Below are 23,225 nucleotides of genomic sequence, written 5' to 3' on the forward strand. Positions count from 1 at the left end.
GGTAAGGATTCCTCTTGTGAGGCTGAGGCCGAGGTATATAACGTTGGGACAGAGCACAGGGATCTTTACTCTGCTATACTGTGCTATACATGAACAGGATGTGATTCTATCTGAATACTGAATGCAAGCAGTAGGAACATGTTTTTGGTCTCGAAAACCATTGTTCTCCACCATCACCTCCTCCGTGCACCCCCTCAATCTGCCTCCATCCTCACTTCAAATGCCAAGTGCGAAGAGGTCCCAGAATTCTTTGTGTCACAGATTGAAAATATCGGCTTGGACGCATCCTCCTCCCCTATGTCCCCTTCCGCATACCCCAGACCATCTACACCAACGCTCCTTCCGCCATGGCCCCTACCTCTCCCCCTTTCCTACACTGCTTCACCCCGATTTCTCCCCCATTGTGCTTAACCACCTTCTCCCAGATGAAACCCACCACCTGATGCCTCGACCCGCACTCCACCCAATTGCTGATAACCCAATTCCACCATCTCTCCTTCCTCAGCTACCTTAGTGGGACTGCACTAGCCTGCTTCCTCAGTTTAATGCTCCCTCTTGGCGATGTCATCCGCAGACTTCCACATGTATGCCGAAGACACACAAATCTACTTCTCCTCCTCCAGCTGCGACTCATTGGCTCCCATCAATGTCTTCTATCCTGAGTCTCTGACCTCCTCAACCCCTCCAGTCTATCCCGCTGACTCAGTGAACCGGTGTACAACCTAGGCATCAGGTTCCATCCACAACTGTCTTTCCTTCCCCATATCCAGTCCCTGACTAGGACCACCTTCCTCCAACCGTACATTACCCCAGATGCAGCTGAAACACTCCATGCATTCGTAACTTTCAGACTTTTCAAATGCTCTCTGCGTCGGTCTCCCCAGCTCCACCATGCACAGGATTCAGCTGATACAAAATTCTGCCACCAGCACACTCATCCATGCTAAACTCCGCACCCCCATCACACCAGTTCTAGCCAGGCACCACTGGCTCCCTATTGCCAAGCGGATCGATTTCAAGATCCTCACACTCGTTTACAAATCCCTTCGTGCCCTGGCACCTTCTTACCTGTTCGACCTGCTTACCCTCTAACATGCCCTCCGTTTCACCATCTGCGGCCATACTTTTATAATAATAATAGCCACTATGCCCGGAAACTCTGGAACACTCTTTCTCTATCCCTCCGCCTTGCCCCTTCCTTCCCCATCTTCAGGTCTCACCTGAAACCCTTCCTGTTCGACTGTGCCTATAGTTACCTCCCCCTCCCCTGGCTCGGCGTCATGCTCTGCCACTGCCAAGCGCTCTGGGACTCTACCCTGCATGAGGGGCACTATATAAATGCAAGTTGTTCTTGTTGTTGTGGTTCCATTACTGGTATCTTCACAGTGATTATGTAATTTAGATTTGACTTCTTTACACAGAGTGTACAGTTTGTCCAGTGAGGCAATGGAGGTAGACAGTTCAGGTGGTTTCAAGAGGAATTTGGATATATTTTGACAATGAAAGTGGTTGGAAGTGTCTAAGCTAAATGCATGTTATATTTGAAAATGGGATTTGTCTGATGGACTGAAGTGGTTTTTTCCAGTCCTGTATATTGTTCCAATGCCAACATTTATCTGAAGACTAGAGAAACAAAGTGAAGTAGACTTGGAGATAAACTATCTGATCAGCAAGTCCTGAGACACAGATAACAGCATGTGGAACATTGGTAAAAACAGGATTGGCAGCTTGTCGGATCCTCCTCCAGTTGGAGAATGGTGTAGGCGTGAAAGAGAATAAATGTGTAGAATAAGTGTTCCATTCAGAACACATAGAATTTGTTTTACATTTCTTCATTAAGAATGCATATCCAGGGCAACTCATTTAACTTGTATAATATGCTATTGGGAAGCTTCAGTTACAAACATAATTTGCATGTGGTTTAGTTGTACTTTGTCATTAACAATCTCTTCAACCATAGCGCAGAATGCAGTTATTGAAACTGTTTTGAAAATTCGTGAATAGCAAATAATAAACCGATTGAAAAGCCTAAATGAATTGACATTCAATTTTGCCTAAGTTTAATAAAATACTTCCCACAAGCGATGCTGGTTGTAGCACAGTGCTACAGATTGCCACCTATTACGATGACAATGCTATGGTTAACGTACTGTCTCTGCTTTGCCATCAGGTCATCAGGTCAAACAGGGCACGTGTGAAGTTGTTGCTATCCATCGATGCTGCAACAAGAACAAAATCGAGGAACGGTCACAAACAGTCAAGTGCTCTTGTTTTCCAGGGCAAGTTGCTGGTACGACTCGGGCTCAGCCTTCGTGTGTTGAAGGTAAGGAAAAGGTGATTCCAGCATCGTGCTTGTATCTGTGTCCAGCACTGATGCTTTGTGCTCAAATCTGTTATACATTTTTGTTTGAACACAGATTTTGCGCCAACTGAAACGTTGTGACATTTTTTTTCATCTCAGAGGAATTAAAAATGGAAAGATCTGCAGCAAAGTGCTGTAAAGCTATATTTGATTCCCGTAACGCTTCTTAATGTAAATTGAATTAAAAAGGAGCCAAGGATGGGACAGCCACATCTGTAAAAGCCAGTATAACATAATGACATTTAGGGAACTCAGTATGGATCTATTAAACAACAACAACAACTTGGATTTATATAGCGGCCTCCACGCCGGACGCCGTCTCAGAGCACTTTAGAGTAATGGATCCCGGGGCCGAGCCAGGGGGAGGGGGAGGCGGGGCGGAAGGTGACCAAAGGTGCGGTCGAAAAGAAAGGTCTTCAGCAGAGACCTGAAAATGGGAAGGGAAGGAGCGAGATGAAGGGAGTGAGGAAGGCAGTTCCAGAGCCTCGGGGAATAGTGGCTGAAGGCACGGCCGCCGAGGGTGGAGCGGAGGACTCGGGGGACGAGGAGGAGGCCAGACCCGGAGGAACGAAGGGAACAGGTACTGTTTTGAGGAGAGAGGAGATCAGAGAGGTAGGGGGGGTGCAGAGGAGTGGAGGGATTTGAATACAAGGGTGAGGATCTTGAAATCGATCCTCTCTGGGATAGGCAGCCAGTGCAGTCTGGCAAGGACTGGGGTGATCGGGGAGCGGAGTTTTGTGCGGGTGAGAATGCGGGTGGCAGAGGTTTGAATGATTTGGATTTTATGGATGGTAGTGGATGGAGACCGGCGAGGAGGACGTTAGAGTAGTCCAGCCGAGTAAAGCACTGATATATAGACTGACAATATGGTGTTTCCACACAATGAGTTACTGATTTCAGTTGATTATCTTGTGGAAGCTGTTGATCCCTGAACAGCCATTTACAGATCAATGTGTGCACGTTTGCCCCAGAATCTGTCTCTCGATTGGTGTGACATATTTGAAAGGCTTCAAGAGGATTGAAGACTGAAAGATCAAAACGTTAGCAGTATCTTTAAAAAAAATGTGGAGCAGCTCTTACACTGTCTCGATTTTCCTCCGACCAATTCTTCAGTCTATTATACATGTTATATATACATATGTTAACCTGAAACCTGGGGTTACGGCTCCAATGTTTGTTTGTTACTTCAAATAAGGAAAAGGAAACTTTAATATTGGTATTATTATAGTAAATTATTATTATTATTAAATAGCTAATGTAGCTAGGCCATATCTTGCCCGCTTCAGGTATACGAAAAACAAGTGGCATAGGAAATAACTGTCTCCAACATTAAAATTCTGTGTCCTGCTGTTTTTATATTTTGTGCAGTAAATCCTGACTGTTTTGATGTGGAAGCCTTAATCGTACACAAGATTTATGTCCCAAATATAATTTCAGCTCCAGCTTGTACATTTGAACTGTGAATGCACTCTGCTAATATCAGAGGGGATTCAGTTTGATCCTTAGCTTATGATTTACCTGCTTAAAGTGACATGAAGATAAATTTGATCTAAAACATCTGTTTATGGAATGTACTGCAGTTTTGAAGGAGAATTCCTGGAGTCACAAATATACATACTGTCATCAGCCTAGTTACTGGTAACACATGCATTGAATCAGTAATTCCATTGAGGCTATTGGCTCCCATTTAAGTAGACAGTAGCTGGAGATATGGTTCCTCAGTGTCCAGTCAAGTATTGGTTATATTGGCTTTACCTTGATCTGTATTGGATGTGTTTATGTGTTGTACGAAACTTGAAGGCCAACAATGAAAGAGATTATTGAGTAAAAATTACACACTTGTTCTCAGCCTCTATAATCCTTGCAGCCACAGCATTAATTGGAACTGCCCTGTGATAGATGTGCTAAAGTAACATTAAAGTGGGTCATAAGATTGAGAAGTATGACAGCAAGATGCTCCCAGTGTCCAACCAGTTTCCAGCTGCTAATCATTAGAAGATATGAACCAGATGTTAACCAGAGTTGTGGGTCTAGGTGTCTCAATAAAATGCAATTGGTTTTACATCACAACATTTTTCATTTCAATAACATAATGAGACAAGAACAAAAAGGAATAGTTTAAGTCCATTCGCAAATGAACTTGAAAACAAATCATTGTCTTAATGGTTCATCTTTTTCTTTGCATTTATATTGAATTTCAGAATTAACAGGAAATTTAACAAATATCAAATCAAATCAACATGCTTTCCTCAGAGTATTTAGGTTTTAATAATACATTTGTTTTAATTGGAAATCCCTGACAAGAGTTACGTAAAGTAAAATTGGTCAACTATAAAACAGCTTCTTTTTCATAGAATTTGCTAGTGTGTGTGTGTTGAATGTGTGAAAATATTGGTTTTAATTAATAAAACGTGCTTACGTGAGTTTATTTTCCTGAGAAAATAGTGATGGTTTCAGGGGGGAATTCCTGGGGAAGCCTTGAAATGGATTTTCTATGTCTGTATATGACATTATCATGCTTTATTTTCAATTAGGAAATAGATTTTTCTGTCCTTTAAAAAGAAAGATAATATCTTTTAATATTCTCTTTAATCTGAAAGTACTGTATTCCAATCAGAGTCTAATTTCATTCCTTTTAGATCACAGAGAATGGTATATCTGTTCCACAAAGGAACCCATCAGTGGTAATCGGTGTGTTATTGTGAGCATGGCTTCAGTTGCCCTTAAAAGTTAAGCATTTCAAAAGGCAGGCACTTCTGAAATATCTGGCAGATTAATGTCAAACACCTTTTAAAGCAGTTGGTACAGAGTCAAAATATTTGCCTCTTCTGCAATCCATAATGTTTTTCTGTCTCAATATCTCTAACCCAGTACGGCAATACTGCACACACAAAACCATACGGAACATTTGCCAGCTAAAAGTGAGGTGATAAGTAGCGTAAACCTGATTGCTAATGGTGGAAATCCAAAATGTCATGAGGAAATGGTTAGTGAAAACTTCAATGTGATTCATTACCACCTGAAGTCCACAAACTGCACACCAGTAAAAATGGATCGATTTCAGCAATCAGTAACAATACTAACCTGGTCATCAGTCAAAAAGCTACAAACACGTAAGTTAGGATAATCCAAACCAATTGCTGACTTTATAAACTATTACCAATCAAGTATTTTTCTTGTAGATTTGTGAACCTTGTATTGGAAGTGTTGGGAAGCCACTGATGTATTGAGATCTGAGCCTTCTTCAGTGATAGCAATTGTCTGGAACTATGTGCAGCAATTAGTACTATTACAAAACTGCTCTTTTGTGTTTGAGACTTGAAATCAAATCTAGGCTTGAGAAAAGGATGAATGATAAACAAATTAGTTTGTTAACGTGGACAATGCACACGGTTCATGAGATGTACTCCAGTGTTTTCTTTGTGTGTAATGAAAGTCTGCTTGGTTTTATTTGCCCCCACTCCCCAGTTGGAGGAAAACTGGGTCAGATAATTGCAGAGATACTGAACTAGAGTCGAAATTTCGGGAGCTGAATGTTGCAGGAGCTAATGTCAGTTTTTTTATGCCTTTATGCCTAGTCCATGCTTTAGATTCCAGTAAACTGTATTAGCCTGTGTTACCCTGTTAATTATTTTAATTTAGCTGAGATAAATTTCGATCGTCATCCCACATACTTCTTATTCACAAAAACAGAAGTGGCTGGGAACACTCAGCAGGTGAGGCAGCATCTACAGAGAAAGGAAAGTGAGTCAACGTTTCAGGTCCACGACCCTTCATCAGAACTGTGGCATTTTGGGAGGGAGAGGCTTTCAAGGACTAACAGAGAAGGGGGAGTCAGGGGCAAGGAAGCCAAAGACGAAAATGGAGTAGAGTACAGGAGATGATGGGTTAAAGAGGGGTGGGGGGTTACAACAAAACAGGGGAATAGAGGTGTTAATACTGCAGAACCAAAAAAAGGGGGGGGGGAAAGAACTTGCAACAAAACAGCCCCATCCTCTTTATTCTGCATCATTAACACCTCTTTAACCCATCATCTCCTGACCTCTACCCCATTTTTTCCTTTGTCTTCCTTGCCCTTCCTCCCCCTTCTCTGTTAGTTCTTAAAAACCTCCTTAAAAACCTCTCCCTCCCGACATGCCCCAGTTCTGATGAAGGGTCGTGGACCCAAAACGTTGACTCACTTTCCTTTCTCCGTAGATGCTGCCTGACCCGCTGAGTGTTCCCAGCGACTACTGTTTTGGTTTTCAGATTTCCAGCATCTGCAGTATTTTGTGTTTTGTTTTACTTCTTAAATATTTCAGGCCCGTATTGTTTCAAAGTAATATTTTTGAGTTGCTGTCCTTCTTGCCAATCCTCAGGAGCACTTAGATTGAGCATAGTAAGAATCTTACACTTTCCTTTTGTGATGCATGAAATTGACGAGTTTTATGACTGTCTTGCTTGCTTTGATTAGATGGTAGAACTGTTTTTTTTATATATAAAACGCAGCATATCACCATTCCACTCTGCAGCACTCTGAAATTGAAATCCATAGAACCATTTCACTCTATAGACTCTGAAATTAGCAGTAAATCTGTGGCCTTTCTCAGTGAGCATGTTAGAATTGAGTGAGTATGTATAAGGGGGGGAGGTAGCTAAAGGCACAGTCTATGCACTTACAGTTATATATGAAACATATTAAAATGCACAGATCCATTTTGTGCAGCAGGAGCACTGCTCACATTTCAAATCCTTGCTTAACATACACAGCCAGTGTGAAATGAAGAGTAATGGCTGTCTGTCTCTTAAAATATGTCACTCTGTAAGTAGAATAAGTAGTCTTGAGGGACGGCTTCACTCAGCCTCTGAGCAAAAATCCCCTATTTTAGCCCAAGAGGACAATGTTGTGATGCCAACTTTATTGAGGCAATTAACCAGAGGTGAACAGTAACTATCGTCAAAGAATAGCTCCACAAGCTAATGCTTTAATGCATTTATACCATGAAGAAGCGCTTTGGAATTGGAGGCTAGCTGAGCACTGGTCATTGGTTCAGATGGTCAGTGGTCAGCACAAAGGTGCATAAAAGGGCAGGTCTGCTTGATTTTACTGGTATGTTCACCCAAAATAATCAGGAGACGCTGTGACAGGAGACAAGATTGGTTATTGTTGGCCATGGATTGGAGGGATGGGCTTTAGGGAACCTGATGTGAATTCTGTGGAGTTTCTCTCACTGCCTTGGCATAATAACTCCTGCACCACCATTGGGATTTGGTGCTAGTCTTTTTGGCACATCCTCTCCCAACATGAAAAGCACCGTTCAAATGTAATTTTGTTGTTGTTGTTATTGTTGGTCTGGCTAGTTCCGAGGATCCTGGACCAGTTTTAAGCAAGAAGAAAAGATACCAGCGCACATTTCTGGGTTGGTCATTTAAAGGGACTTTGTCTCCATTTGTTCAAGCTTCCAGAGACCTGTGTGAAAGAACGGTGTAAGTGCAAGTTATTGCTTGAATGGAGGGAGATAATTTTACTTGTGCAAGTGGCAAGATGATGCTTTTCAATGTGATTGCTTTTTAAAAAAAATTGTTTGTTTCACAAATGGTGCGCAAAACACATTTTGAGGGGAGATGATGTTCCTTTAATACCTAACCTCTCAATGAAATTGCCAAGGAATCAGCCCTTATCTTGACCTGAATGCAATTGCAGCATGGTTCACATTGTAAACAGGATATTTGCCAGAGGGCATTTGATTCATCCTCACAGTCTGAGCTACAACCTCTTTGGCATCAGAGATTTCCTTTATAGTCTGTACTTGAAGGGTTCTTTAAGAGCCAAGTAAAAAAGAAAAAGCTTGGTGACAAAAAGACTTCAACCAAGCAAGTGGGGATGAATTAATCACAGCCACCACACACTTAAGCCTTCATTAGACAAACCCAACCCACCTTGGGATTAACCCACGCCTCCTTGGTAAACAGTTACTCACTGAGTAACATACAAGCACCAAACTCAGCATTTGAAATCTTCAACAAGCGAAGGACTCCAAAGTCTGCTGTGTATTGAAGTGACCAGTCTTCAAAACCGAAGATAATAAGAATGGAGAAATCATGACTATTATTCTCTGTGAATAAACCAACTCCAATTGCCTTTCGATAAAATTATGGATTCAATAATTCCATTTGGGTCTGTTGCCATTTGCAAGCATAGACGTAGTCCACTTTGGTCTGATTCATGGGATAGTTCTCAACCTTTTTAGTTTAATTTAGGCCAGTGTCTCTCTGGAATAATCGGAAAATGCTGATTTTTTTGTCACTTGAGAGTGTTGCCAGTGAGCTGAATTCCAATTGACGACACCCATCACCCTTCAACTAGCTTCGAGGTCTTCCATCATTCAGACGTTGAGGGATATTCCAGCACGTATTTTCACACTATTCCTTAAAGAAGGAACAAAAAGTGTTTACGAATATTGTATATTTGCCACCCAGTATTTTTATAAAATTACAAATTATAAAATTGAGGAAAAGATTTGAGCTCAGAAAATAATGTTTGATTTCTACGTCCTCTCCTCCAGTGCTGTCAAAGCCTCTTCTTTGGCTTTCTTCGGAATTCTCTCCGTGGAATTTCTCAGAAGTTGATGGAATCCCAAGTTAGTGAGATGAAATGTCATTGAGAAATTGAGCTTGAATGAATTCTGAAGTGTTTCACTTGTGTTTTACCGTACAGTATATATGTCTGTAACAAATGACAGCAATATTGTTTTTCAGGAATTGTCTGGGGGGAGAAAAAGCATTTGTGTTCCATGCAAATATTAAACTTACTTCACTTCATGTTTCATGAGCTATTTTCAAGATTTAAATTTGAGATTACTAATATTTTCATGGCATTACTGCTTATTTCATGAATAATGCACAAATTACTGTAGGCTTTAGCACTTGCTGAGCACATAATGGTTTATTATTTTATATTAAAGCTTCAGGAAAGGAATATGAAAGGCTTTGGTGCAAGGACGAAATGATTAAAAACTTCAGCAAAAGGCGAGATAGTTTACTCCATGTGACTGATGGAAACTCTTTCTGACAATATTGACAGTTTCAGTCTTTGTTGATACATATAGCTGTTCCAGATCATATGAGGCAAGATGTTCATAGATAAATTGCTGTATCATTGCTGAACAAATTTACAGGGGTGTTTTAAATTGACTGCTGTGAAAATATTGATTTTCAATATTGAAACTGATAGCTGGATAATCCAAGCTGAGTATGATTGTGTTCAAATATATAAATATATATACATAAAGGCTTCTTTTTTTGCCTCCAGCTACTCTCAATAGCCATACAGAAATATTATTTTCCAGAGCAATAGGAAACAGAATGGAATAGAATCTTTAATTTATTCGGACACTGTCACATTAAACATGTAATGAACTTCACAAGTGCCTGTAGTTCATCTTCGCTGACAACAATGGCCTCCCCGAACCATTAAAAGTTGTCAATTATAGATTGTTTGACAAGCCTGTCAAACAGACGGGTGGCTTTCTTTTCCGTGTTGCCAGATGCAAAATAATTGGACTGTTCACCATACAGCGGGCATTGCTAGAAGTGGAGCCTCACTTAAAAACTCACCTACGTTGTCAAGCTTTCTGAACTCCATTGTATTTAGGAGAGGAGTTTTTTTTCCCCCCTGTCAAGATAAAAATTGTTAAGCAATGAACTCATTAGCATGGTAATTCCACCGCTCACAATTTATAAAACTAACATTACAGATGAAAAAAAGTGAAAGCATGATTGTTCTGCTGTTGAGTTGTCACCTCGGAATGGAGCCACAGTGGGGAGCTGTAACTACACTGCGCATCCCGCTGCCAGTCCTCATTAATCTGTCCGTACAATGTATGGGGATAGACACGTCTGTACCTAACACTGCGAGAGTGCAGATATCAAATAAACCTACATAAGCTATAATTACATGGGACGGATAATTCTTTTAGTGCTGGTGCAGGATCAAACAAAATCCGAAAGGATTATTATTGGAAGAAACATACTGCCTATTCTCATCCTGTGATCAGCGTAAACATAATTGTTTCAAACGGTTGTTCTTCACTCAGAGATCACGCGCAGAAATTAGTTAGTTACTAATGCGACAGTTACTTCTTTCTTTCTGAAAATAATAATATTCCTTGCATTTGATACACTGCTTTATCACGTTGTCAAGATGTCTCAAAATGCTTCACAGGATACATTGTAAAGTGGATTGACTGTGTATTTTGTGGGCTTTTTTTATTATTTGGGGGATTGGTGACCAGGACACCAGTAATGAAGCACTCCTGGATGCTACCACGCGTGAAGGCTGCTATATAAATGCAAGTTGTTGTTGTTTGTTGTTGTTATTGACAAAGGAGAAACCCCCTCCTCTTTTTGAAGAGTGCCATTAAACATCAAACAGAGTTCCAGTCTGCCTGTCTAACTGAACAGGCAGACTGGAACTCTGTTTAATGTCTCAACCGAAGGACAGCACCTCCAATAATGAAACATCCTCCCCAATGCTGCAATGGAGCGTCATCTTAGACTATGTGATTCCATGTCTCAATGTGGGGCTTTAACCCACAATCTTCTGACTCAGAGGCGAGTGTGCTACCACTGTGGTAGGCTGACACATAAAGATTAATTTATTTGGCCACCACTTTGGCTTCTGGTGTGTTTTAAATGCACTTGTGGCAGTGATTGACTTGTGCTGCTGAATTCACTACCAGGTAATTGCACAGGAATGTCTTGTATAACACATTGCTGTTACTACTTAATAATGGGATTTCCCATTATAAATAAGTACTTGGCATTTGACAGGACAAAATGTTGAGCAAGTTTCCTTCCTCCACATGCCTCTGTTTACCTAGCAGTAAGTAGGAAACTGGTCAATTGGCAGATTGCTTTTCTGGGGGTAATAATTCCTTCCAAAAAAATGTGGTCACTTCAATCCATGACTGTTTGTGGGTCACTGCTGTGCGCAATTGGCTGTCGTGTTTCGCCCACAAATTATACAATCAATTCACTTTACAGTATATTCTGTGAAGTGCTTTGAGACGTCTCGAAGACGTGGTAAGGCGCTATATCAAATGCAAGGATTATTATTATCCAATTTCTGGAACTCTAATAGTGGTTGTGCATCTTCACCCTGTCATTTAGTTGAAGAGAGTAGGGAAGGCATATAATAATAATAATCCTTGCATTTGATGTAGCACCTTACACATTGGGAAGACATCTCAAAGCAAGATTTACTGTAAGGTGTCGTGACTGTATTTTGCAGGTGAACGAGGCAGTCGATTTGCCCACAAATAGCCATAAAGTGAATGATTGACTAATTTATTTTCTAGGGGATTGGTAGCCAGGTCACCCGGCAAAACTCCCTTTGCTTTTCCAATCGTGTCATGGGATCTTTAGTGTTCACCTGAAAAGGCAGACAGAACCTCAGTTTAAAGTCTCATCCAAAGAATGATTTGTGGCAGCCTAATCATGTTTCAACAACTCTTTGCCAAAATTCCACCTAATCTTCGCCTGTAAGGCTATTATGTCCCAAAATTTAAGATTGAGCAGAACTGTGGAAAACTCTTTCATTTGTTTCCAAGAAGTGAGAAAACCTAGCTTCCAAATGAAGAATGATTTAAAGAATTTAAATTCTTAATTCAGAACACATTGATGTAGTGAAGAGGGATTTTCATCTGATTCCTACTGTCCAATTAATAATAATAAAATATTCCTTGCATTTGATATTGCACTTTTCACATTTTCTAGACGTCTCAAAGCGCTTCACAGAATATACTGTAAAGTGAATTGACTATACATTTGTGGGCAAAACATGGCAGCCAATTGCGCACAGCAGTGTCCCACAAACAGTCATGGATCGAAGTGACCAATTTATTATTTTTTTTATTTTCTTGAGGGATTATTATCAGGGGTGTGGAGTAAGAAAACTTGCCCAAGGTTTTGCCCTGCTAGGAATCGAACCCAGGTCTCTCACTTGGAGGCGAGTGCTCTAACCAGGATGTAATTAGAGGGAAAAGAAACCTTGAACAATTCTTTCAACTACACCAAATCAACAGGACAAAAGCTGAGTGGGCCAGGGTGTGAAGGACAAGTTTAGGACAAACATGGCCAGTTTGGTAATTTGTTTAGCTTTCTGATCACAAAATTAAAAAAATGTATGAAGGTCAAAATAGCCATTAATATTAATCTAATGGAAAGTAGCTAAATGAATCACATTTTAATATATAATTCAAATGAGTGCAGTACATTGTTACAGGTTTATCTGTCATTAGTTGATTACTGATTGTATTGAAACAACCATCTCAGAGTCTGCTTCGCATAATTACTGACATGTGACTGATTAAGTCTCTACATTTAGTGGGGAAAGTTAAGAGTGCAGGTGGACGAGGTGGATGCATGCTATCTTACTGTGCCCTGTGTTGCCTTCTCTATCCATTGGGAATACTGCACAGGATGAGTACAGTACTTGCCCTGCTGTCGAGAAATGTTGTGCCAGAAGCTGAAGGAGTTTGCATTTGGCACCGCAAATAAAGCTCTTCAACTCACATAATTCCTGCCCGTCACTCAGGATCACTCAAAGATCACATGAGAAGCAACCAACCGGATGAGCAATTGAATTCATAACGACCATAGATTCTTAAATAACTATACTCCTCCAAGAAGGTTGACCATTAAAAAAAGTTTCAGTTTTCAAATTACATTATTGCTTTGTTTATCCCCGTTCGAGAAGATTTTCTCAATAATTTCAATTAACTCAATTGTGTAATTATGAAACAGATGCAAGTCCGTAGCTCATTTCTTCATACGTAGATAGCACTGTTAAATAATCTGCTCAACTCCAAACTATAATCCACTTTAATTCACGGGCTAAAATCCTTCTGGTGCTTTCAGTGGACTCACCTGGGATTGCCATTTAGTGTAATATAATCCTAACTAGGAACAAGTGTCTTATCTGGAATTATTCATCTTCACTCTAATACAAGGTGAACAATAGCAGAGCGGTTGCAGAAGCAAATCTATGGATCTAGTGCAGAACCCTGGTTTGCAGCAGATTTCAACAAACGAGCTCATTACTGAATGGCAGGATTTCTCCCGGGGGATGTTCTCTTATCCTGAAAGCATGTGCATCGAGTTGTGCAGACAGTGATGCTGGAATGACTGAAATAAAAAAAACATCAGTTAATGTGCTTTTTCCTTCTGGTAATAAGTCACTGTAGCTTCTAATTTAAGTCTTTTGCCCTTTTTTTAAATCTTTGCAAGAGCTACTGAGACAGAAAAGAGCCCAAATTCCTGATAAATCATTTGACATTTCACCCAGGGAGGAGTTGATTGTTATTTCAGTTCCCGAGTTCTTCTTTTGACTGCAATTTATCATTTCCAAAATTTGTTGGTGTGTAATTATACCAAAAAAACGATTCTGACTTCAACTGATGGGTGGTGTGGAAGCTGTGCTTTAGTTTCCCTTGAAGATGGTTCTGGTATTTTAAACCTAAAACGAAGTGTAAGATGCATTTATGCATTGGGAAAGTTATGAATATTAAAGGCTATGAGACGCGCTATTGAAAGAAAACTGGAACATATGGAGTATGATGGGACTGACACCTATTTTAGGACAGACAGAACGTGGTGAAGCACACGCCACAGTGTGACATACAATCATCCGACTTCAAAAATATCACTGAGGCATCGCAGTACATTAGATCATTTCTATAAACTCTCGCCCTCACTACGCCTCCCCTCCTCCTTCCTCCCAGGAACAGTTCGGCTGTGAGATAACGTCAACACTTGTATAGGAATATTTTTCTCAGTCAAAGTCGCCAATGAATCTTAGGCTGAGCAGACAAATTACGGAGACGTGGGTGATGTTGTTGATTTGAATTAAAACATTTCAGGGAAGGGGTGGAGAGGTTATTTTGCCCCCTTTGGTTAGTGTGAATTAAATCTTGTGATGCTAAAACAAATGGTTACACTCGATTACTCTCGTTAAACAGCGCAGACTAAGCCTTTTTGTCTACCAGAGGAGTCTCACAAGTTTATTTCGGGCACCTTGGTGAGCCACCATGCCACGTATAAACTGCTGGTGCGCTACAAGAAGGAATTGAAATAGATACAGCTCTTACTCAACTCCTACAGATCGATTTCATACTGACAGAGGCGTAGGGCTAAACCGTCTGAAGTCCTGGCACCCTGTATGTTAGGGATCCTAAGGGAGAGAGAGAATCAATCAAATGAACTAAGGTACACAAGAACAACAAAGCACATTTGTATAGCGCCTTTTACGTCATTAGGACGTCCCAAGGTGTTGGACAATCAGGGATCCGCACCCGAGCTGGTGGTTGGGATCAGGAGGGGCGAAGGGCGGGGAGGATAGGGGTAGAAGGATGACCAAAAGCAGAGTAAAAGAGGAGAGTCTTGAGATGAGTCTTCAAGGAGCCAAGGGAGGGGGCGAGATGGAGGGATGGTGTGGGATGGAATTCGAGAGGGTGGGGGCAGAGAGGCTGAAGGCCTGCCCCCCCAATGGTTTACCTAGCAATAAGTAGGAACCCAGTTGTTAATTGGTGGATCACTTTTCCGCGGGGCAATAATCCCTCCCCAAAAAATAATAATAAAAAAGAATTGGTCACCTACTCCACACACATTTCCTGCTGAATAATAATTGTGAGGAAAAACAATCGCTCCCAGTGCATATTTAATTCTCGACACAGTTTGAAAATGAAAGAAAATTTAACACAATTTAAGAATTTAAAGAATGGCTGTTTTTGGGACCCTGCTGTGTGCAATTGGCTGTTGCATTTCGCCCAAAATATACAGTCAATTCACTTTACAATATATTCTGTGAAGCGCTTTGAGGTGCCTCAATGATGTGATAAAACACCTTAACAAAAGCAAGGATTATTATTATGTCCTCTTGTTCTGTCATGATGCATCCTGAAGTATTGATCTGGGTTTACGTTTTCAATCCCATTTAACATTTTGACATCCCTATGAGGTCCCCTCTCAGTCGTCTTGTCTAGTCTTTGCTGTAACTTTAAATAGTGCTTCATTGTTACAATCTATCGTTGTGTAGATTTCATTCATTCATTCTTAAACTGTGTTGAGAATTAAATATGCACTGGGAGTGATTGTTCTCCTTGCAGTTATTATTCAGCAAGAATGGTGTGTAGTTTGAAAACTATGAAGGGCATTTCGTACAAAGCGGGTTATAAGGTGGCATGTGATCTGCGGTTATATTGATGGAAATTAAAATTTCTGCTGAAGTAATAAAACCCAACCCTCTATCCTCTGTTCGGCAAATTGAAATACTCCAAGGTCAGATTCGGCCTCAAAGGGGATGGTTGTAGAATTGGTATTAGACTGGTGGGTGGGGAAATGTGTCGATTCCTGTCTACCAGCATCCAGATAAGGCAGTGTTAACCTTTATTTTTCTCACAAGGAAGGATGGGCGGGGGGTAGGGGGGGAGGTGGGTGCCGAGAATACAGACTTCACAATATTCATCACATTATGCTAACAAATTCTAATATCCACCACATATTTTGGTGATGTTTGTTCAGCATGTGAGAGAAAATGCTGTTGCGATGAATGTGACAAAATGAAACGCTGTGTTTAAAAGCTTCTTTAAGAACTGCAGCAGCATGGGGGAAGCATGAATCATTTATAAGGTTTGCAGAAACCTAAATTGAGAGCTCCAACAAATTATGATAGGTACTTTGGTGGTGTGCTTAATTTGTGTTAAGTAGGAGAAAGGATAAAAGATTGGGAAAACTTTCAGATGCACCAAGACAATAGAACAAGCACGACACAGGATAAGAGCTGCAGAGGGCAATTTTAGGAGAGATACCTGGAAGTATTTCTTGACCCACACCGTAATTAATGACTGGAACAGGTTGTCAGGAAAGGTGGGTTAGATCAGACCCTGGACTCATTTAAAAATAAGCTAGATGCTATGATGGGAAGATGGTAGGATGGGTATTCTGGAATGATGACATCAAATAGGCCAAAGAATCTTCAACCAAACCCATCTTGTTATCTTGTAAAAAAATCTTGAGTATCCTTACTTCACCATTTATTATAAAGCCAGTAAGTCTTGTAAATTATCTGAGACTCTGAACCATGTGCTGAGAACCTGTGCAATTGTTTTCCACTCAAAGTCTCAGCTTCTGATCTCTTTGGTATTCCATTGGGAGGATTAGATGACAAGTGAGGTTCAGGTAACGATGGCACTTTGGTCTTTTTTAACTTCATCCTTGCAGAATGCGAACCATATTGTCATCCCATTACAACTTGAAGTTGCTTCTTAAATGAGTCCATTGTCCTATCCTCATCCACTTTTCCTGTTAGCTCGTGTCCAGCTTGTCTTCTCTGCAGGGATCTGTACCCTGCAGGCCCTGTACATGAAGGTTTTGTCTTTGTGAGAAAGTCGAATATTTGGTGAAACTTTTGTTTGCTGCAGATCAAGGGTCAAATGAGGCTGATGACATTTCCATAGCAACAATATCCCACACAAGTCACAAATGTATTTTGAAGCATTTGCTTCATCACACTGAGGTGTTATCAAGCCAACATAGGTTGCAAAATGTAAAGCAAAATCTCTCTCAAAAGAATGAGCAACCCTCTTTTCCAGATGGTATGCACTGAATCATGCAAGCCTATTAAGGCATGTCACACACTGTAGTGCTCAAGTGCGGAGCTCATAAAGTGTGGGTCAGTGCTTTTAAATGGAGGAGTTATTGGTAGCAAAGAGTCCAGTTTGTTAATGTAAAGTTGTAAAACATAATGTTGTAAACTTTGAGAGCCCCTGGACTGTTACCATAAGAAAGTGTATTCTGTGAAGCGCTTTGAGACATCTAGAAGATGTGATAAGGCGCCATGTCAAATGCAAGAATTATTATATTATTATTATTAACCACAAGAAGCCTAATGAGCCAAAGCAAATACTGTAGTTTGCTTTGAAATATTAGTGTACTTTTTTTTAAATGTCACAAAGGGATGAGAACAGATTATCCGAACTTGAATATCATTTTAACTATAATTACATTTATATAAATAACACTGACACCAATCCTGTCCAATAATGTGTATTTGAAAAATCTTTTTGGTAAAACTGAAAGATGGTAAGTGGTAAGAATTCTCCCATAAGTTTACCCAAAAGACATCATCATAGGCAGTAATGACATTACATAGTGGAATCCTTTCAGAGCACGAGCAAACTTACGTAGGTTTGTAGGTTTACAATGGAATTTCATGATCATCTCTTTTACACTGATTAAGATTATTATAATTTAATAGCGGTTCATCGAAATCAGATCATAAAATGTCCCAAATGCCGTGGATGCCCTTTAAAATGACTTGTATTGACTTATCAATATGAATGAAAGCGTTAATGTAATAACGTTATAAAATCACTGATCGAATTTATGAAAAAATGAATGTAATGAGGCCATAACAACACTGATCGAATTTATCCTTGTTTTAGTATAGTTCTTCTGATGGCTCAGTTGGTAAAGCATGAAAGCATGAAATTGAACCACGCAAACCAAGGTCATCCCACTTTCCATTTATCTGTTATCGGATGATCTCTGTTATAATGTATGGTTGTATTGACAGGATCAGACTCGGCTGTTAACCTTTGACCTTTTCCTCTTGTTCAATGTTTGAACTTTCTGAGGGGATTGGAGAAAACTCTAGGAAAGAAGACTAAAACGGAGGAATTGTAAAACACTTGCACTTAAAAATTGCTTTATTTTTCTGTAAGATTCAAGCCAGAAAAATTCTGCCCCCAATTTTTTTTATCACTAGAAATAGACGAAAATCCCGAATAATGGAAAGTAGAAGAAATAAAATAATTCAGCTGCAACAATTAACCACTATTTTAATTATCAGAATCAACCCAAGTGTTTTTCTCCACTCTGCTAGTAAACCAAGTCAGAAGATGTCCACTTCCACATGGTGCAAGCTTGGTTAAGCCATCCCACATTTGGGTTTTTGCTTGCTTGCTGGTGGAATGATTTATAAAATTACAAAATTGTTCTTAGGCATTGATACCAAAGCATCCAAGATTGAGGGATGTCAACATGGGTGGAAATTTTTTGCAGAGTAACTGAGGATTGCATCAATAATATATGATGTGCCAAAACTGCAGTCCAACATAAAGCTGCAGGCCATCATGCCGATATCTGAACAGAAAAATTTCCAGCGAGGATACAGGAAAGGGTAGCTCTGTATCATGTCTGAAGAACACAAATCTCACATCTCTCTCATTGTAGTAGTTCAGATGAGTGTTAGAAATCCATGTTCTGTTCAACTATTTTAAGTACTGCATTATAAGCGTAATTAAGTACTGTATAATGTGGATTGCAAGAATTCAATATATACGTATTAATATATAATATTCTTGAAAGCTTATATAAATGTTTCCTGTTCACAATAGGTTGGGTTTGGATAACTTCAATAGTCTTCTTGTATCTCCATAGATAATTCAAGTTCAGATACCATTGGGATGAAAGCTATGTGTCACACATCTTTCTACCACGCTGAATTCAGATTTTTATTGTTGAAAGCTTGATAAAAATATCAAAACGTAGCACAATGGCTATTGAAAATGATCATGTAGAGTTTGGATTTGTGAAAACATACGTCTGTATCTGGGATTTGGTAGCGCAACTGATTGCATTGAGGAGTTATGGCATAATGACTGATCTGCAGGATAGTGACAATTTGTTTAAATGAATTGTGTTGCAACAATACCATTTAGAAATTAGTTTCTCGTATCTACATGGGCACAGAAGCAGGGCATTCAGCCCAACTAGCATGTGCTTCATTTAGCAAGAGCTTATGTCCTTATTTGCCACTTGTTTGATCAACTTGCTGGTCTTTAACCATCTTATGGCTGCGGCCTTCATGAAATCATGTTGAAAGAAATGTTGGGCCATTGTACAGTGGGGTTCAACATGAGTAAGAAATTAAAACTAAGGATTCTTCTTCTCATGTGTTAAATCAGTAGACACAAAACATGCATAATATTGCTAGAATTTGAACAACCTATTGTTATTTATCTACTTCACACTTATTACATGATTAAGTTTTAAGCTGAATATTTTCACTGTTGACTTAAGTTGCATTGTAGCACTTTAAAATTGCTTTCATTCCATCTGATTTTCTTTACGACATTTATATGGTTTAAGTTTAAATGTAGTGTAATGATAATAACTGCATTCAACTTCCAAAACTTTTACAATTACCAATATTTACAATTGCCAATATTTTCCCAGTTCCCATAAAAGCTTTGCGAATCACCTGAAGTAGAAAGCTCCTATTATTCTTTTTTTTTATCATGTGCCTTTATCTTTAGCAATAGCTTTTTCTCTTGAACTTTATGGTGCAAGTCAGTTTCTCAAAACCTTTGCAGATATCCACAGGGCAGTGACAACTGAATCACCAAAGTGTTTAAGAATAAAGCTCAAGAGTTGCCCAAATGGGCGACAAGATCAACCGTACATCAGTGGCCATTGTTGAAAAACACATTTGAGCTGAAATTCCAGTTGAAATTCCGCTCTGAGTTAATCTACGAGTTCCAGTTGACATCATCACTTCAATTATCCTTCACCTTGATAGCTCCAAACTAAACCATGAGCCTCTATTGGGCTAAAATTCTGTTGGTGTTATGCGTAGCTCCTTTGGCGATGTCAATTGTGACAGAGAAATCCTTTTAGCAGTCAACATTGCCAAAGGCGCTAAGTCTAATGTCAATTCCAGCCCATTTGGAGTTTATGGATTAGTTTGGAGCTACCAAGATGATAGGTAATTTGAGAGATGATGGCAGCCTGTAACTAAAGCTTCCCACTGGGGGTTATTATCACAAACTAATCCCCTAAGATTGACATTCGTTTCATTACAGGTTTATAAAAAGAAATCTCATTGACTTGCGGAAAGTTAACAGGAAAGTCTCCATGTGTGTACCATTTCATCACCCTTGTACCACTAATTATTAAATACTAACGCTTTTACTTAAGACTTTTTGGTGAGATTTAGAAATCAAGAGAGATTGATTTCTGATCCAATAGTTGATTCCATTTGCATCTTTGAAACTCTGTCACAAGCTGAGTTGGAACATTATGGGAGGAGAAATCTTTCTATCTACATCCAGTTTTCAGTGCGTATCTTTGTGCTGGAGAGGCGGACTGTAAATATCTGTGACTGTTTGGGCTAAACAAAATCGAATAGTGCAAAGATGAACAATTATAGAGTAAAGAATGGTACAGGAAGCCTGAAGCCTAAAATCTTCAGATTCATCAAATTAATTTGCTAATTGGAGTGATGCAACAACATCTGATTCAAGTGGTTGCTGTTCTGAATTTGGTTGCAACTCAGGTCTTGCATGTAAATATGACATACAATACCTACCTTGTTTAGAACCATACGGCTAGTAAATGAAGCTCAGCAGCCCAGTCATAAAAGTAAATTGACCTTAATAACTAGACAATTAAGATAATTATACTTAATAGGTACTCTGGTAAATGCTCTGTTTCTGCAATGAACAAATAAAATGTAAGCTGTCCAATTTGTTTTATTCTGTTTGTCCATGTAAGAGTTTATTATGACTCTGTTCAGGGATCAATAATGCCCATTGATATCCTGTAGCCCACGGCCCTGTCGGCTGTCTATCATTACAATCAAGCTGATCTGTTTTTCTAACTTCTCTTCCAGCTTCTATTGTGATTCAGAAATGGTGGTGCCATATGCATCCGTGTCTGGATGGCGAGGAGTGTAAGGTTCTACCAGATCTTTCAGGTTGGTCGTGCAGCAGTGGCAACAAGGTCAAAACCACCAAGGCAAGTAAAATAGTCTTGAACAGACAGTCTTGCAGTAAACTATCTTAAAGTCCAGAACATTAAAAAGTTCAGTTCATTCCTGTTCTCTTAAAGGTTCTGCCCCATTTACTGAAATGGTAACAAAACAAGGCTGTCATTCTTCTGCACTGTTTGTAGATGAAGCGATGTGAGGCGTCAAGATGTTCCCGGCTTTATTTCTTGCATGAATAATTTATTCAGTCTCATTTGTGACACTGGCTAGCTTTCCAAAAAGAATCTGTGTAAAACAAATGATGTGAACATATGCCTCAGTAAAAAATGTTAGCGTTGTTAAAAGTAAAGTTTTAACGTGGAAATTTTAAAAGCCATCAAAAGTTAGAACATGCTATAATTAATTAGAAAATTTGCATAAATGGTCCAAATTTTCTTGAGGGTACAGTTAATTTCGACCAAGAAGCACAGAGATAATTGGTGTTCAAAAACAAAGGATGTCCTTATGGATGTTGTTTTGTATCAGAAGAGATTGCAAATTTATATGATGCAATGATTATTTATAGGAATTATAAAAACGACTTGAATTTATATAGCACCCTTCACATAGGAGTGTTTCAGAGTGCTTTGCAGTGTTAGATACCGAGCAAGGGAGAAGTGTGTAAGAGAGGTGACCAAAAACGCGGTCGAAGAGGTAGGTTTTAAGGTGGGTGGGAGAGGGGGCATGGGGGTGAGCGGTGAGATGGAGGGACAAAAGTAGAGCATTCTAGAGGTTGGGGTGTAGTGACTGAAAGTTTGGCCAGTGATGAGGTCAAGGATAGGGAGGGGGTTGCGAATTTTAAAAATGTATCTATAATTATAATCCTCTGTAACCTTTGTTATTCTTAGTTGAATACACTATTCACTGTCTATGTGTAAAAACCTCATTATGGTTTTAATCTTATATATTTCCAGGTGATTTGGCTTTTTTTTCTCTCCAAACTTGTATGTTGCTGGGCCTTTTGTTGTTCCCTGAGAATTCTGATGGACAAGCATCTTATTCTTTGCTCAAAGCCCAATGAAGCTATTGAGGATGACACCATTACAGTGAATCGTGTAGTAAATCGGAGAAATTTCTGTGCATTCCAGAGCGCTGTACAACACAAACTTTGAGCACTCAGCCTCTTCCGTCCAGATTCCGGCTCAAGGCTTAAAAAAAATAAAAAATAAACACCCAGAAATTCAATACAGTAGAACATAAGTAAGGATAGGACAAGTAAAGGCTGCTTGACCCGTCAAGTCTACTCCAACCTAGTTCTTGCACTTCAACACGGTCCGCTATATCTGCTCTTTGTTCCCCACTCTAAAAGCACAATAATCATTGTCTTTGGAGTAGTTGTCTTTATCTACCCGTGTATCAACCTCTTACCTCTAAATTTGGTCATCCTCCCGATGTGAAAGGCGCTTTACAAATGTAATTTTATTGTTGTTGTTGTTGTAAATTAGAAGGTTGTGGGTTCAAGTGCCACGTCAGTTTATTGATCTTACGGTCGAGGTTGACACTTCAATGCAGTACTGGGGGAGAGTTGCAAAGTTCAAGGTGCTGTCCTTCATATGAGGCCATAAACCAAGGCATGTCTGCTTGTTCAGGCGGACGTTAAAGATCCATTATTTGGAAAGAGAAGGGAACTTCTCTCAGTACAGCAATCCTCCAGGTAAAAAAAAATCACCCACTTGATGGCTTTGTGGGATATTGGATATAGTGCAAATTGGCTGTACCTTTTCCTACAAAGAAAAGGTCACTATACTTGAAATGTTTTGGGATGTTTCAGAGTGATATGTCAAATGCAAGAGTTATTATCCTTCGAAGCAATTGCCAAATAGACAACTAGATATTATTTTTAAAAGGAGTTGAGCAATACAGAGAATTCTGCTTTTGTAAAGAGTCTGTTCCATGCAGCCACTATTTTGATTTCTGGCAATCATAATCAATGCGCTCTAACATTTGAAAGTCAACAGTGTAAAGGCCAGATTTTGCCTGGACCACAACCTTTAAGTGGGAGGAACTTTGCTGTCA

The 23,225-nt window shown here is 39.6% G+C and overlaps 1 protein-coding gene across 1 annotated transcript in view; it reads left to right on the forward strand.

Moving 5' to 3' along the window:
- Positions 1-22,127, forward strand: part of tafa4b (TAFA chemokine like family member 4b) — a 49,506-nt gene extending 27,379 nt beyond the window's left edge. The window contains exons 2-5 of the mRNA XM_007895248.2: positions 2,171-2,323; positions 21,075-21,203; positions 21,293-21,365; positions 22,124-22,127. Of these exons, the coding sequence (XP_007893439.1) occupies positions 2,171-2,323; positions 21,075-21,203; positions 21,293-21,365; positions 22,124-22,127 (359 nt within the window). The remainder of the gene's footprint in view (positions 1-2,170; positions 2,324-21,074; positions 21,204-21,292; positions 21,366-22,123) is intronic.
- Positions 22,128-23,225: the final 1,098 nt, after the last annotated feature.

Source organism: Callorhinchus milii, unplaced genomic scaffold, assembly GCF_018977255.1.
Source record: "Callorhinchus milii isolate IMCB2004 unplaced genomic scaffold, IMCB_Cmil_1.0 Scaffold12, whole genome shotgun sequence".
Lineage (NCBI taxonomy): Eukaryota > Metazoa > Chordata > Chondrichthyes > Chimaeriformes > Callorhinchidae > Callorhinchus > Callorhinchus milii.